At 35.5% G+C, this 15,662-nt stretch overlaps 1 protein-coding gene across 1 annotated transcript in view; it reads left to right on the forward strand.

Annotated features, from left to right (window-relative positions):
• ADAMTS20 (ADAM metallopeptidase with thrombospondin type 1 motif 20) overlaps window positions 1-15,662 on the forward strand; it is a 208,422-nt gene that overhangs the window by 60,775 nt on the left and 131,985 nt on the right. The window contains exons 5-7 of the mRNA XM_032645453.1: window positions 6,853-6,936; window positions 7,458-7,582; window positions 8,918-8,958. Of these exons, the coding sequence (XP_032501344.1) occupies window positions 6,853-6,936; window positions 7,458-7,582; window positions 8,918-8,958 (250 nt within the window). The remainder of the gene's footprint in view (window positions 1-6,852; window positions 6,937-7,457; window positions 7,583-8,917; window positions 8,959-15,662) is intronic.

Consider the following 15,662-nt stretch of genomic DNA (forward strand, 5'->3'; position numbering starts at 1 on the left):
CAAACAGAGATGAACAATACAATAACTGAAATGAAAACTTCACTAGAGGGAATCAATAGCAGAATAACTGAGGCAGAAGAATGGAGAAATGACCTGAAAGGCAAAATGGTGGAATTCACTGCCACGGAACAGAATAAGGAAAAAAGAATGAAAAGAAATGAAGACAGCCTAAGAGACCTCTGGGACAACATTAAATGCAACAACATTCGCATTATAGGGATCCCAGAAGGAGAAGAGAGAGAGAAAAGACCCGAGAAAATATTTGAAGATGTTATAGTCAAAAACTTCCCTAACATAGGAAAGGAAATAGCCACCAAAGTCCAGGAAGTGCAGAGAGTCCCAGGCAGGATAAACCCAAGGAGAAACACATGGAGACACATAGTAATCAAATTGACAAAAATTAAAGACAAAGAAAAATTATTCAAAGCAACAAGGGGAAAATGACAAATAACATACAAGGGAACCCCTATAAAATTAACAGCTGATTTCTCAGCAGAAACTCTACAAGCCAGAAGGGAGTGGCATGATATATTTAAAATGATGAAAGGGAAGAACCTACAACCAAGGTTACTCTACCCGGCAAGGACCTCATTCAGGTTCGACAGAGAAATAAAAAGCTTTACAGACAAGCAAAACCTAAGAGAATTCAGCACCACCAAACCAGCTCTACAACAAATGCTAAAGGAACTTCTCTAAGTGGGAAACACAGGAGAAGAAAAGGACCTGCAAAAACAAACCCATAACAATTAAGAAAATGGTCATAGGAACATACATGTCGATAATTACCTTAAACGTGAATGGATTAAATGCTCCAACCAAAAGACACAGTCTTGCTGAATGGATACAAAAACAAGACCCATATATATGCTGTCTACAAGAGACCCACTTTAGACCTAGGGACGCATACAGACTGAAAGTGAGGGGATGGAAAAACACATTCTGTGCAAATGGAAATCAAAAGAAAGCTGGAGTAGCAATACTCATATCAGATAAAATGAGTTTAAAATAAAGAATGTTACAAGAGACAAGGAAGGATACTACATAATGATCAAGGGATCAATCCAAGAAGAAGATATAACAATTATAGACATATATGCACCCAACATAGGAGCACTTCAATACATAAGGCAACTGCTAACAGCTATAAAAGAGGAAATCAACAGTAACACAATAATAGTGGGGAACTTTAACAGCTCACTTACACCAATGGACAGATCATCCAAACAGAGAATTAATAAGGAAACACAAGCTTTAAATGACACAATAGATCAGCTAGATATAACTGATATTTATAGGACATTCCATCCCAAAACAGCAGATTACACTTTTTTTTCAAGTGCACATGGAACATTCTCCAGGATCACATCTTGGATCACAAATAAAACCTTAGTAAATTAAGAAAATTGAAATCATATCAAGCATCTTTTCTGACCACAACACTATGAGGTTAGAAATGAATTACAGGGAAAAAAACGTAAAAAACATAAAGACATGGAGGCTAAACAATACGTTACTAAATACCCAAGCTCACTGAAGAAATCAAAGAGGAAATCAAAAAATACCTGGAGACAAATTACAATGGAAACACGATGATCCAAAATCTATGGGATGCAGCAAAAACAGTTCTAAGGGGGAAGTTTATAGAAATACAAGCCTACCTTAAGAAACAAGAAAAATCTCAAACAATCTAACCTTACACCTAAAGGAACTAGAGAAAGAAGAACAAACAAAACCCAAAGTTAGCTGAAGGAAAGAAATCATAAAGATCAGAGCAGAAATAAATGAAATAGAAACAAAGAAAACAATAGATCAATAAAGCTAAAAGGTTGTTCTTGGAGAAGATAAACAAAACTGATAAACCATTAGCCAGACTCATCAAGAAAGAGAGGGAGAGGACTCAAATCAATAAAATTAGAAATGAAAAAGGAGAAGTTATAACAGAAATGCAGTAATGCACACCATCCTGAGACTACTACAAGCAACTCTATGCCAATAAAATGGACAACCTGGAAGAAATGGACAAATTCTTACAGTGGTATAACCTTCCAAGACTGAACCAGGAAGAAATAGAAAATATGAACAGACCAATCACCAGTAATGAAATTGAAACTGTGATTAAAAATCTTCCAACAAACAAAAGTCAAGGACCAGTTGACTTCACAGGTGACTTCTATCAAATATTTAGAGAAGAGCAAATACCCATGCTTCTCAAACTCTTCCAAAAAATTGCAGAGGAAGGAACACTCCCAACTCATTCCGTGAGGCCACCATTACCCTGATACCAAAACCAGAGAAGGATACTACAAAGAAGGAAAATTACAGACCAATATCACTGATGAATATAGATGCAAAAATCCTCAACAAAATACTAGGAGACAGAATCCAACAACACATTAAAAGGATCATACACCGTGATCAAGTGGGATTTATCCGAGGGATGCAAGGATTCTTCAGTATACACAAATCAATCGCTGTGATACACCATATTAACAAATTGAAGAATAAAACCATATGATCATCTCAATAGATGCAGAAAAAGCTTTTGACAAAATTCAACACCCATTTATGATAAAAACTCTCCAGAAAGTGGTCATAGAGGGAAACTACCTCATAATAAAGGCCATATATGACAAACCCACAGCAAATATCATTCTCAATGGTGAAAAACTGAAAGTATTTCCTCGAAGATCAGTAACAAGACACAGGTGCCCACTCTCACCACTCTTATTCAACATAGTTTTGGAAGTTTTACCACGGCAATCAGAGAAGAAAAAGAAATAAAAGGAATACAAATTGGAAAAGAAGTAGTAAAACTGTCACTGTTTGCAGATGACATGATACTATACATAGAGAATCCTAAAGATGCCACCAGAAAACTCCTAGAGCTAATCAATGAATCTGGTAAAGTTGCAGGATACAAAATTAATGCACAGAAATCTCTTGCATTCCTATACACAAATGGTGAAAAATCTGAAAGAGAAATTAAGGAAACACTCCCATTTACCATTGCAACAAACAGAACAAAATACCTAGGAATAAACCTACCTAAGGAGACAAAAGGCCTGTATGCAGAAAACTATAAGACACTGATGAAAGAAATTAAAGATGATACAAATAGATGGAGAGAAATACCGTGTTCTTGGATTGGAAGAATCATTATTGTGAAAATGACTATACTACCGAAAGCAATCTACAGATTCAATGCAATCCCTATCAAACTACCAATGGCAATTTTTACAGAACTAAAACAAAAAATCTTAAAATTTGTATGGAGACACAAAAGACCCCGAATAGCCAAAGCAGTCTTGAGGGAAAAAAACGGAGCTGGCGGAATCAGACTCCCTGACTTCAGACTATACTACAAAGCTACAGTAATCAAGACAATATGGTAATGGCACAAAAACAGAAGTATAGATTAATGGAACAGGATAGAAAGCCCAGAGATAAACCCACGCACCTGTGGTCAACTAATCTATGACAAAGCAGGCAAGGATGGAGAAATGACAGTCTCTTCAATAAGTGGTGCTGGGAAAACTGGACAGCTACATGTAAAAGAATGAAATTAGAACACTCCCTAACACCATACACAAAAATAAACTCAAAATGGATTAGAGACCTAAATGTAAGAGTGGACAGTATAAAACTCTTAGAGGAAAACATAGGAAGGACACTCTTTGACATAAATCACAGCAAGATCTCTTTTTGATCCACCAACTAGAGTAATGGAAATAAAAGCAAAAATAACCAAATGGGATCTAGTGATACTTAAAAACTTTTACGGGGCTTCCCTGGTGGCACAGTGGTTGAGAGTCTGCCTGCCAATGCAGGGGACACGGGTTTGTGCCCCGGTCCGGGAGGATCCCACATGCCACGGAGCAGCTGGGCCCATGAGCCGTGGCTGCTGGGCCTGCACGTCCAGAGCCTGTGCTCTGCAGTGGGAGAGGCCACAACAGTGAGAGGCCCACGTACCACAAAAAACAAAAAACAAAACAAACAAACAAAAAAATGGGCAGAAGACCTAAATAGACATTTCTCCAAAGAAGACATACAGATGGCCAAGAAGCACATGAAACCCTCTCAACATCACTAATTGTTAGAGAAATGCAAATCAAAACTACGGGGAGTTATCACCTCACACCAGTTAGAATGGGCATCATCAGAAAATCTACAAACAACAAATGCTGGAGAGGGTGTGGAGAAAAGGGAACCCTCTTGCACTGTTGGTGAGAATGTAAATTGATACAGCCACTATGGAGAACAGTATGGAAGTTCCTTAAAAAACTAAAAATAGAATTATCATATGACCCAGCAATCCCACTACTGGGCATATACCCAGAAAAAAACATAATTCAAAAAGACACATGCACCCCAATGTTCATTGCAGCACTGTTGACAATAGCCAGGTCATGGAAGGAACCTAAGTATCCATCGACAGATGAATGGATAAAGAAGATGTGGTACATGTATACAATGGAATATTACTGAACCATAGAAAGGAATGAAACTGGGTCATTTGTAGAGATGTGGATGGATCTAGAGATTATCATACAGAGTGAAGTAAGTCAGAAAGAGAAAAACAAATATCGTATATTAACTCATATATGTGGAACCTAGAAAAATGGTACAGATGAACCAGTTTGCAGGACAGAAATAGAGACACAGATGTAGAGAACAAATGTATGGACATTAAGGGGGAACAGTGGTGGTGAGGGTGGTGGTGGGATAAATTGGGAGGTTGGGATTGACAGATATACACTAATATGTATAAAATGTATAACTAATACGAACCTGCTGTATAAAAAAATAAATGAAATAAAAATTTTTTAAAAGATAAAAGAAGAATAAAAGATTGAATACATTTTAACTGGATCAATCAAAGTTCTAATATATAGCACTCTAAAGTGGAGTGATTACAATAAAATTTAACAATATTCCATGGTTTTATAAAACAGAAGAGGTACCTTAGAAATCTAATCTAGCAGTTCCTACAGTGTGGTTTGGGATGGGATACTCGTCCTTCGGCATGTTTCATGAAAGGGAAGAGAGGACTTGGCCAAGTTGTTGTGTGAGATGCTGCATGTAATACCTCTCTTGTAGATATAATATTTATGCATATATGTTAGCCTATTCAAGACTCCATGAAGGCACCTGTTTAATATTTTTATTCAACTTTTCTCAAACTGGAATGATTTTGTTCTTTAAAACCAATGTTCTCACACTCCTTCCCCAACAGCATCTGGTAAATACTAATCCAGCACACCAGGGCACTGTGACGGAGGGTGCTCAGTGCCTCAGTGTAGTTGTGGTATTGAGCCAAAAAGTAGATACATCCATTTCTAGAGTTAGACAACTGGCTTGTAACTGATAAGAGCTAGAACTAAAACGCAGGTCTCCTGACTGTGTAGGACTTCTGAGGCCATGCTCAAGTGACTATAGCAGGACAGTGTCAGGGGCTAGGGCATGAACCACATCAGGGTTCTGAAATAACTTTTGTACCAAGAGCTAATTAGGAAATACTTAGAGTAGAATGCTGAAGCTCCATAAGATCGGATAAAGTAGTCAGAGCTGAAGCTAGACTGCCTTGGATGGAAATTGTTCTGTTGCTTACCAGCCACCTAACCTTGAGTGTGTTACTTAACTTCTCTGTACCTTAGTTTTCTCATCCGTAAAATGGATACAATAGTTTCTAGCTCATAGGATTTGTTGTGAGAATTACTAAATGAATTAATACATTTAAACTTAGATCACATCACAAACATAGTAACATAGTAAACATTCAATAAATATTATTTCTAGTTATGTATTTATGAGGAAGTAGCAAACATGGATACCCTACCATTATGGTGACCTAATATGGGGTGGTAGTTTTAGGAATAAGAGAAGCATGTTGTGCATGCTAATTGGGAAAAACTCTGAAGTAACAAGTGGGCCTTCTGGTCTTTCATCTGCCTGCTTCACAATTCAGCTTAATTGAATAGTTATTCAATAAAAGCACCTCTAAATATCCAAATATTATAAAAGGTATGTATGTATAGAGTGTGAGCACATAGATTATAAAGGTCAATACATAAAACAATAGGAGGTGCGTACAATTAAATGAGCAAGATGACCTTTCAATTTTTTTTTTTTTTTGCGGTACGCGGGCCTCTCACTGTTGTGGCTCTCCCCATTGTGGAGCACAGGCTCCGGACACGCAGGCTCAGCGGCCATGGCTCACGGGCCCAGCCGCTCCGCGGCATGTGGGATCTTCCCAGACCGGGGCACGAACCCGTGTCCCCTGCATCGGCAGGCGGACTCTCAACCACTGCGCCACCAGGGAAGCCCCCTATATTTATTTTTATGGTGTATTGTGGACACATAAATTGTGGATTGTGACACAGAATGTAGTGAATTTTTTGCTGAATCATCTAGAACAGTATTTTCCAAGCTCTAATGCGTGTTCAGATCACTTGAGGATCTTGTTAAAATATAGATTCTGACTCACCTGTCCAGGGTGGGGCCTGAGATTCCTTATTTCTAATCAGCTCTAGGTGATACAGATGCTGCTGATCAATGAGTGAAATCTCAGTAGCAAGATTTAAGATACTGTTTCTCAAACTTGGCTTCACATTGGAATCATTAAAAAGCCAGGGAATTTTAAAAGATGCTGATGCCTGGGTCGCAACCCTTAAGATTCTGATTTAATTGATAAGGGTTGTGGCCTGAGCTTAGGGATTTGTGAAAAGCTCCCTATGAGATTCCAGTGTGCAGCTAAATTGGAGAATTGATGCTCTGGCTCAGACTGGTTTCAATTTACTTTTTGAGAAAAGGTGTTCATTTTAGGCACCTAATCTTAAATTTTTTTCCTTGCAGGTTGCAGCGATCTACAAGGACTCAAGTATTGGAAATCTTATAAACATAGTAATTGTAAAATTAGTTATAATTCATGATGAACAGGTAAGAAACAGTTCTAAAAGTAGTAATCCTAGCTGTAGTAGGCTCTTAGCGGGGATATATAGAGAGATCATGAAACCCTTATTAGAAATGAGATATTTTTAAAATGTATATTACAAAACTTGATTTGAAAAGGAGTGGGGTTAACTTTTTCTGTCGTGATGGAAACAAAATGGAATGACAACAGAGGAAGTAACAAAAATTAATAAACAATTAAAAAATTTAAGGTTGAAAACATTCAGGTATTCACTTTTATAATCCTACTGTTGAAAGATTTAAAATATAGTAATTTTCAGAAGTTAGCTTTTCAATCCCAAATATTGGAAGCTCTAATTTTTGTGTTTTGATCACCGTGTTTTAAGTATTGCTGAAATATGTTTTAGATATGAGGGAGAGATGATACCACTTCTTCATTTGCCTGTGAAAATGCTATTTAATGAATTGCATAAACATTGACAGGCTTGGAAGGAAAAAGGCCATGAGTGTTTTGACGTAATGTTAAATTGCTGATTTTTTGTGTGTAGGAAGGACCAGTCATCAGTTTTAATGCGGCTACCACGTTACGCAACTTCTGTTTATGGCAGCAAACTCAGAATGTTCTAGATGATGCCCACCCATCCCACCATGATACTGCTGTTCTTATCACTAGGTACAGTTCTAGAAATAACGCTTGCAATGAAATTGTTTACCCTTTATCTCCTGCGTGATCACCTGTACTTCTTCTTACGTTAATTCTTTATCGATAATACATAGAAACGTTCTATGAGAACTTGTATTACGAAAGATACCATTGAATGAAAGCATTCTTTGTTTTTTTCAGACCAGAACACTGGCCTGATTCCTTAGGAAATTAGCAACGTTAAGTTGCTAAGTAATGGTTTGACATAAACAAGATAATTTCCTTATTATATTAGTGACAGAGTAAGAATTAGGAAAATTACTTGGAAATTAATATAGTTATGGAACTGAGAACACGTTTTGCTTCTTCCCCAACTTGACCTTTAAATCGCTTGTAAAAGAAAGCCTTTGAATTTATTTTGGACGCCCTATACTTAAAAATATCTATCTGCTCCTTGTTTTGATGCTCAACGCATGACTTAATTACCAGGCTGCTTTTGCTAGGGTTTTTCTCAAACCTATTTATTTATATGCAGCTGCTGCTATTATAAAATGAGTATCCATTTTACATGTACCACTATACAATGTTAATTCACATCCTTGTTTCAGCAACGGTCATGCTACCAGAATATTTAGATCCTGAGTTTGTTGTTTGTTTCGGTTGGTTGCTTGGCCAAGGGGGAAAAATCTTTTGCTTGAGGGTCAGACTCAGAGAAATTTGGGCTTTCTAGAACCCTGAAATGAAAACCTTTAGTCCATGTAAAACAGCTGACATATTGTCCATGTGCTTTATTTCTTTTCTAAATTAAAACAGAATTGACTCAAATTTATACAGAGTCTTCTATTACCAATCCATGGTACTGCCCTGGGTTATAGTTAGAGGCCAAGCAGCAAAGACTGAAGATAACAGGTTAATGATGGGAGGGAGGAAAAGGGCTGTAAGAGGAGACCATGAGGAAGGAGACTAGAGAACTGTCATAATGAATGTTTAAGGACTAAGTAATTTAAGAAGGAAAACATTTAAGCAACTTGGTAACATCTGAGAACATCATTATTTTGCAGCTGAGAATAATAGCCGAAGTTCATAAAGGCATTGAAACATCAAGAGTATATTACATATGCTACTGCATAAATAAAGGCAGAGAGGAGAAAAATACACTTAGAGAGCTTTTCATTGAACTTGGTTAAGCTTCAGCTGTTCACAGCAATCACTTTTATATAGCACCTATTGCTTATTGATGTGCAAAAATGGTGCATTACTCTAGGTTTAGGGTAATAGTCATGTCATAGTCAAAGCTTCTTTATCTTTGTTTTGGCATGTTGCAAAAATATTTTCTGAAAATGCTTCAAAATCTTTTGTTTTAAGGGAAGACATTTGTGGAGCTAGAGAGAAATGTGACACATTAGGTAAGTTATTTGGTAAATAAAATATAGCTTGTATAATTGTTTACTGAATTATTTAAAATGATGTTTTGATTATCTTCCCTTTAATTTACACAATCATTTTGATTATTAATTAATGGTTAGTGTCACTATTATTTGATTCTGCTCTAAGTTTTAAAGAATAATAAGAGCTAATATTTATGTACCAATTAATTTCTAAATATCAAGTGCTATGCAGAGCTTGACATTTTAAAGTGTTTTATTGTGTAATATTTGATCCATACAAAATAGTACATAAAAACTTATATGCAAATTTAAAGCAAAAAAAAAAAAAGAGTAGTCATGAATCCACCACCAGATTTAAGAATTAGAAATTTTTTGGTACTGTTCTATGGCCTGTGCTAAGTCCTTATTCTCTCCCTTGCACTTCCCCAAGAGGTAACCAATAGCATGAATTTTGTATGTGGCAGTTCCTTCCATCTTTTGAAAAATAGTTTTATTGTATATGTATATATTCCTAAAAGAAATTGCTTGATTATGCTTATTTTTGAGCTTTAGTTCATGCATTTTCACTGCTATACAATATTTCATCCACAGTTCACATATCTATATCCTGTCAGTGAATATTTGGGCTGATTCCAGTTGTTTTCTATTATGAACTTTATTATAAGAGCTAAGGTATATTCCTACGGTTAGAATTGCGTGCCATTAAATGTGCTCATGTTTAACTTTATAAGATATACCAAATTATTTTCTAAAGTGGTACTAATTTATACTTTTAATCAATAGTGTATAAGCATTCGTTTTGATTATGTCACTATTAATACCAGGATCTTCAAATTTCTCATTTTTGCCAATCTAAATTTAATGTATTTCATTATAGCAATAATTTTCAGTTCCCTGGTCACTAATGAGTTTGGACATCTTTTTATACATTTACTGGTCATTTATATTTCCTTTTTGGAGAGGAATGAAAGAAATGAAGAAAACATTGCCTATTTTTCTGCTGTGGTATTTTTCATTTTCTTACTGCCTTTTAATGTTCTTTATAACTTCTTGATACCAAACCCTTTTTGGTTTATATGTATTGTAAATATCTGTTAATAATTTGTTCCTTAGTGTTAATTGTTTTGTGTGTGTGAAAATGTATGCTGTAGCTGAATTTATAACTTTAGGTTTAGCAATTTTGTATCTTATTAAAGAAATTATAGCCTTCTGAGCCTTCTGTAGCTCAAAAGTCTGAGTGTATTATCCTGTTTCCTTGTGAATATTTAAAAATTTGTCTTTTCACATTTAAATCTCTAAACCATTTGGCATAATTTTTTTGATGTGGTATCACACAGGGATCTAACTTTGTAAGTTCCTTTTCTCTGTGAATGTCCAGTTTCCTCAGATCACACATTGACTACTTTACCTCCTTTCATTAGAATGTGCAATGCCGTTTATAAAGTTTCTGTTTGCACTGGTATGTGCAAATCATCCCGCTGTTTCATTAATCAATATTTTTATTTAGTCCATGTGCCAGTTTCATATTAGTTCAAATTTTGTAGCTATATAATAAATCATCATAATTCATAGGATATATAACTCCATCTAATTTTCTTCAAGAGTATTTTGGCTGTTCTTGGACCTTTGCTCTTCTATAAAAATTTTAGACCCGCATGTTAAGTAATTATAAAACAATTATCTGTCTATCTATGAAGGTCTTTTAAAATTTTCTTTCAGTAGTATATAGTATTTTCTTTCAAAGCTGGTCATGCACAACTTTCATTTATCTCTTTTATTAGTGTATGGTCTATGATGTTGATTGAGAGAAATGCATTAGATTATTTGGATTATTGATTTTAAATCTAGCCAGCTGATTCATTACTCTAATCCTTATAATTTACCTGTGGATATTTATATCACTTTTGAATTATGGCTATTATTCCCCCTCTTCTTCAATCCTTATAACTTTCTCTCGTTTTTCTTTTTCTTTCCTTTGTCTTAAAGCAAGACAAAAACCTTGTTGAATGTTGAATAGAAATGATGATGGTAGCCTTTTTTCCTGGATTTTGAAAGGAATACTTGTGCAGTTTCACCATTAGGAATAATATTTGATATAGGTTCTTGGCAGATAAACTTATCATCATAGTTTTCTGAGACTTAAAAAATGTATGCTTTTTTATTAAAATATTTTGCAGATATTGAAATGATCATACGATTAATTTAATTCTGTGAATTCCTTTTATGAGTTTTGTAACACTAAACCAAACTTGATTAAGGTTTTTCCTTTTTTTTTTAAAACACACTGCTAGATTCCATTCCATGCATATATTTTCAGGAGTGAAATGATCTTCCTTTGATTATATTTGTCTAATTTTGATACCAAGGTTTTATTCACCATACAGAATTTGTTGGAAGTGTATTATTTCTTTTCCCATTCTCTGGAAGATTTTATATAATGTTGGAATGATCTATATCTTGAAAGCATGGGAGATCCCACCTAGAAAACCATCTGGGTTTCATCTTTCCTTTGTGGAAAGATATTTAACTATTTGACTTTTCCAACGGTAATCAGACTTTTTTTTTTTTTTTTTTTTTTGCGGTACGCGGGCCTCTCACTGTCCAGAGCACAGGCTCTGGACGCGCAGGCTCAGCGGCCGTGGCTCACGGGCCCAGCTGCTCTGCGGCATGTGGGATCTTCCCGGACCGGGGCACGAACCTGTGTCCCCTGCATCGGCAGGCGGACTCTCAACCACTGCGCCACCAGGGAAGCCCGGTAATCAGACTTTTAAAAAAATCTTTTTGAAGGTATTTTAAAAAGTGTGTTTTTCTAGATATCTGACCATTTCTTTTAGTAGTAGTAAAATTAATTAGCTTAAATTATTCTCATAGCACTTTCTTTTAAGTTCTGTCAATAGCTATACTTCTGCCTTGTTTTATTTCTGATATTATCTATTTACACTTCTTTATAATGGCCCAATTTCACTGGAATATTGTCTATTGCATTTGTCTTTTTAAAGGATCAACTCTTTGCTTTCAATCTCATTTTTATTTCATTAATTTCTGCTCTCTCTCTCTCCTTTTCTTTCCAATTTACTCATGCTGTTCTATTTATAATGTAAACTGACTGTTAGCTCAATAACATCCAGGATTTTTTCTTTTCTAATTTTATTGTTTAAGACTATCGATTTACTTCAAGGTATCATTTTATTGTGTCCCACAAATTTTGATAGGTATTTTTCATGTCATTTAAAATTCTAAATTCTAAGTATGTATAAATTCATCATGATTTCTTTTTTGACTTATAATTTAGAAATGCGTTTAAAATTTTATGAATATATTCAGACTTACTGTTTTTTGTTTATTAAATTTTAATTTAATTTCACTGTAGTTGGAGAACATGATCTATACCATACCCGTTCTTTGAAATCTTTTGGTATTACATATATGGTCTATTATGTGGTCAGTTAAAAAAAATGTTTCATGTATGTTTAAACAGAATGTACATTCTTTAACTATGGTATACAGGTTTCTATATGCCTGTTAAATCAAACTTGCCGATTATGTTGTTCAAATCAACTATATATTTACTAATTTTTTGCTTACTAGGTCACTTACTTGAAACATGAATATATCTCTGTCACTCTGTCCCTTTTCAATTTTACATTATAATTTTTACAATTACAGTATTCAAATTTTTTGTTTCATCTATTTTCAGGCTAACTTATTAGGCATATGTAAGTTTGAATTGAACCTTTTACAATTGTGCAGTGACTTTTTTTATCTCTAATAATGCTTTTTAAAGAAAATAAAGTCAGTATAGCTTTATGTTTAAAGTACTGTGTCTGGCAATACTACAGCTAGCCAAACTTTTTCTTTTTTTATAGGTCTCTGAAGTCTTTTTTTTTTTCTTTACATCTTTATTGGAGTATTATTGCTTTACAATGGTGTGTTAGTTTCTGCTTTATAACAAAGTGAGTCAGTTATACATATACATATGTTCCCATATCTCTTCCATCTTGCGTCTCCCTCCCTCCCACCCTCCCTATCCCACCGCTCTAGGTGGTCACATAGCACCGAGCTGATCTCCCTGTGCTATGCAGCTGCTTCCCACTAGCTATCTATTTTATGTTTGGTAGTGTATATATGTCCATGCCACTCTCTTACTTTGTCACAGCTTACCCTTCCCCCTCCCCATATCCTCAAGTCCATTCTCTAGTAGGACTGTGTCTTTATTCCTGTCTTACCCCTAGGTTCTTCATGACATTTTTTTTTCTTCTTAAATTCCATATATATGTGTTAGCATACGGTATTTGTCTTTCTCTTCTCTTTCTGACTTACTTCACTCTGTATGACAGACTCTAGGTCGATCCACCTTACTACAAATAACTCAATTTCGTTTCTTTTATGGATGAGTAATATTCCATTGTATATATGTGCCACATCTTCTTTATCCATACATCCAATGATGGACACTTAGGTCGCTTCCATCTCCTGGATATTGTAAATAGAGCTGCAATGAACATTTTGGTACATGACTCTTTTTGAATTTTGGTTTTCTCAGGGCATATGCCCAGTAGTGGGATTGCTGGGTCATATGGTAGTTCTATTTGTAGTTTTTTAAGGAACCTCCATACTGTTCTCCATAGTGACTGTACCAATTCACATTCCCACCAACAGTGCAAGAGTGTTCCCCTTTCTCCACACCCTCTCCAGCATTTATTGTTTCTAGATTTTTTGATGATGGCCATTCTGACCGGTGTGAGATGATATCTCATTGTAGTTTTGATTTGCATTTCTCTAATGATTAATGATGTTGAGCATTCTTTCATGTGTTTGTTGGCAATCTGTATATCTTCTCTGGAGAAATGTCTGTTTAGGTCCTCTGCCCATTTTTGGATTGGGTTGTTTGTTTTTTTGTTATTGAGCTGCATGAGCTGTTTGTATGTTTTGGAGATTAATCCTTTGTCAGTTGCTTCATTTGCAAATATTTTCTCCCATTCTGAGGGTTGTCTTTTGGTCTTGTTTATGGTATCCTTTGCTGTGCAAAAGCTTTGAAGTTTCGTTAGGTCCCATTTGTTTATTTTTGTTTTTATTTCCATTTCTCTAGGAGGTGGGTCAAAACGGATCTTGCTGTGATTTATGTCATAGAGTGTTCTGCCTATGTTTTCCTCTAAGAGTTTGACAGTTTCTGGCCTTACATTTAGGTCTTTAATCCATTTTGAGCTTATTTTCGTGTATGGTGTTAGGGAAGTGTTCTAATCTCATACTCTTACATGTAGCTATCCAGTTTTCCCAGCACCACTTATTGAAGAGGCTGTCCTTTCTCCACTGTATATTCCTGCCTCCTTTATCAAAGATAAGGTGACCATATGTGCGTGGGTTTATCTCTGGGCTTTCTATCCAATTCCATTGATCTATATTTCTATTTTTGTGCCATTACCATGTTGTCTTGATTACTATAGCTTTGTAGTATAATCTGAAGTCAGGTAGTCTGATTCCGCCAACTCTGTTTTTTTCCCTCAAGACTGCTTTTGCTATTCGGGGTCTTTTGTATCTCCATACAAATTTTAAGATTTTTTGTTCTAGTTCTGTAAAAATTGCCGTTGGTAATTTGATAGGGATTGCACTGAATCTGTAGATTGCTTTCGGTAGTATAGTCATTTTCACAATACTGATTCTTCCAATCCAAGAACATGATATATCTCTCCATCTATTTGTATCATCTTTAATTTCTTTCATCAGTGTCTTATAATTTTCTGCATACAGGTCTTTTGTCTCCTTAGGTAGGTTTATTCCTAGATATTTTATTCTTTTTGTTGCAGTGGTAAATGGGAGTGTTTTCTTAATTTCACTTTCAGATTTATCTTCATTAGTGTATAGGAATGCAAGAGATTTCTGTGCATTAATTTTGTATCCTGCTACTTTACCAAATTCATTGATTAGCTCTAGGAGTTTTCTGGTGGCATCTTTAGGATTCTCTATGTATAGTATCATGTCATCTGCAAAGAGTGACAACTTTACTTCTTCTTTTCCGATTTGGATTCCTTTTATTTCCTTTTCTTCTCTGATTGCTGTGGCTAAAACTTCCAAAACTATGTTGAATACGAGTGGTGAGAGTGGGCAACCTTGTCTTGTTCCTGATCTTAGTGGAAATGCTTTCAGTTTTTCACCATTGAGGATGATGTTGGCTGTGGGTTTGTCATTTATGGCCTTTATTATGTTGAGGAAAGTTCCCTCTATACCTACTTTCTGCAGGGTTTTTATCATAAGTGGGTGTTGAATTTTGTCGAAAGCTTTCTCTGCATCTATTGAGATGATCATATGGTTTTTCTCCTTCAGTTGCTTAATATGGTGTATCACGTTGATTGATTTGTGTATATTGAAGAATCCTTGCATTCCTGGAATAAACCCCACTTGATCATGGTGTATGATCCTTTTAATGTGCTGTTGGATTCTGTTTGCTAGTATTTTGTTGAGGATTTTTGCATCTATGTTCATCAGTGATATTGGCCTGTAGTTTTCTTTCTTTGTGACATCCTTGTCTGGTTTTGGTATCAGGGTGATGGTGGCCTCATAGAATGAGTTTGGGAGTGTTCCTCCCTCTGCTATGTTTTGGAAGAGTTTGAGAAGGATAGGTGTTAGCTCTTCTCTAAATGTTTGATAGAATTCACCTGTGAAGTCATCTGGTCCTGGGCTTTTGTTTGTTGGAAGATTTTTAATCACAATTTCAATTTCAGTGC

The sequence above is a fragment of the Phocoena sinus genome, chromosome 10 (assembly GCF_008692025.1).
Source record: "Phocoena sinus isolate mPhoSin1 chromosome 10, mPhoSin1.pri, whole genome shotgun sequence".
NCBI classification, from domain to species: domain Eukaryota; kingdom Metazoa; phylum Chordata; class Mammalia; order Artiodactyla; family Phocoenidae; genus Phocoena; species Phocoena sinus.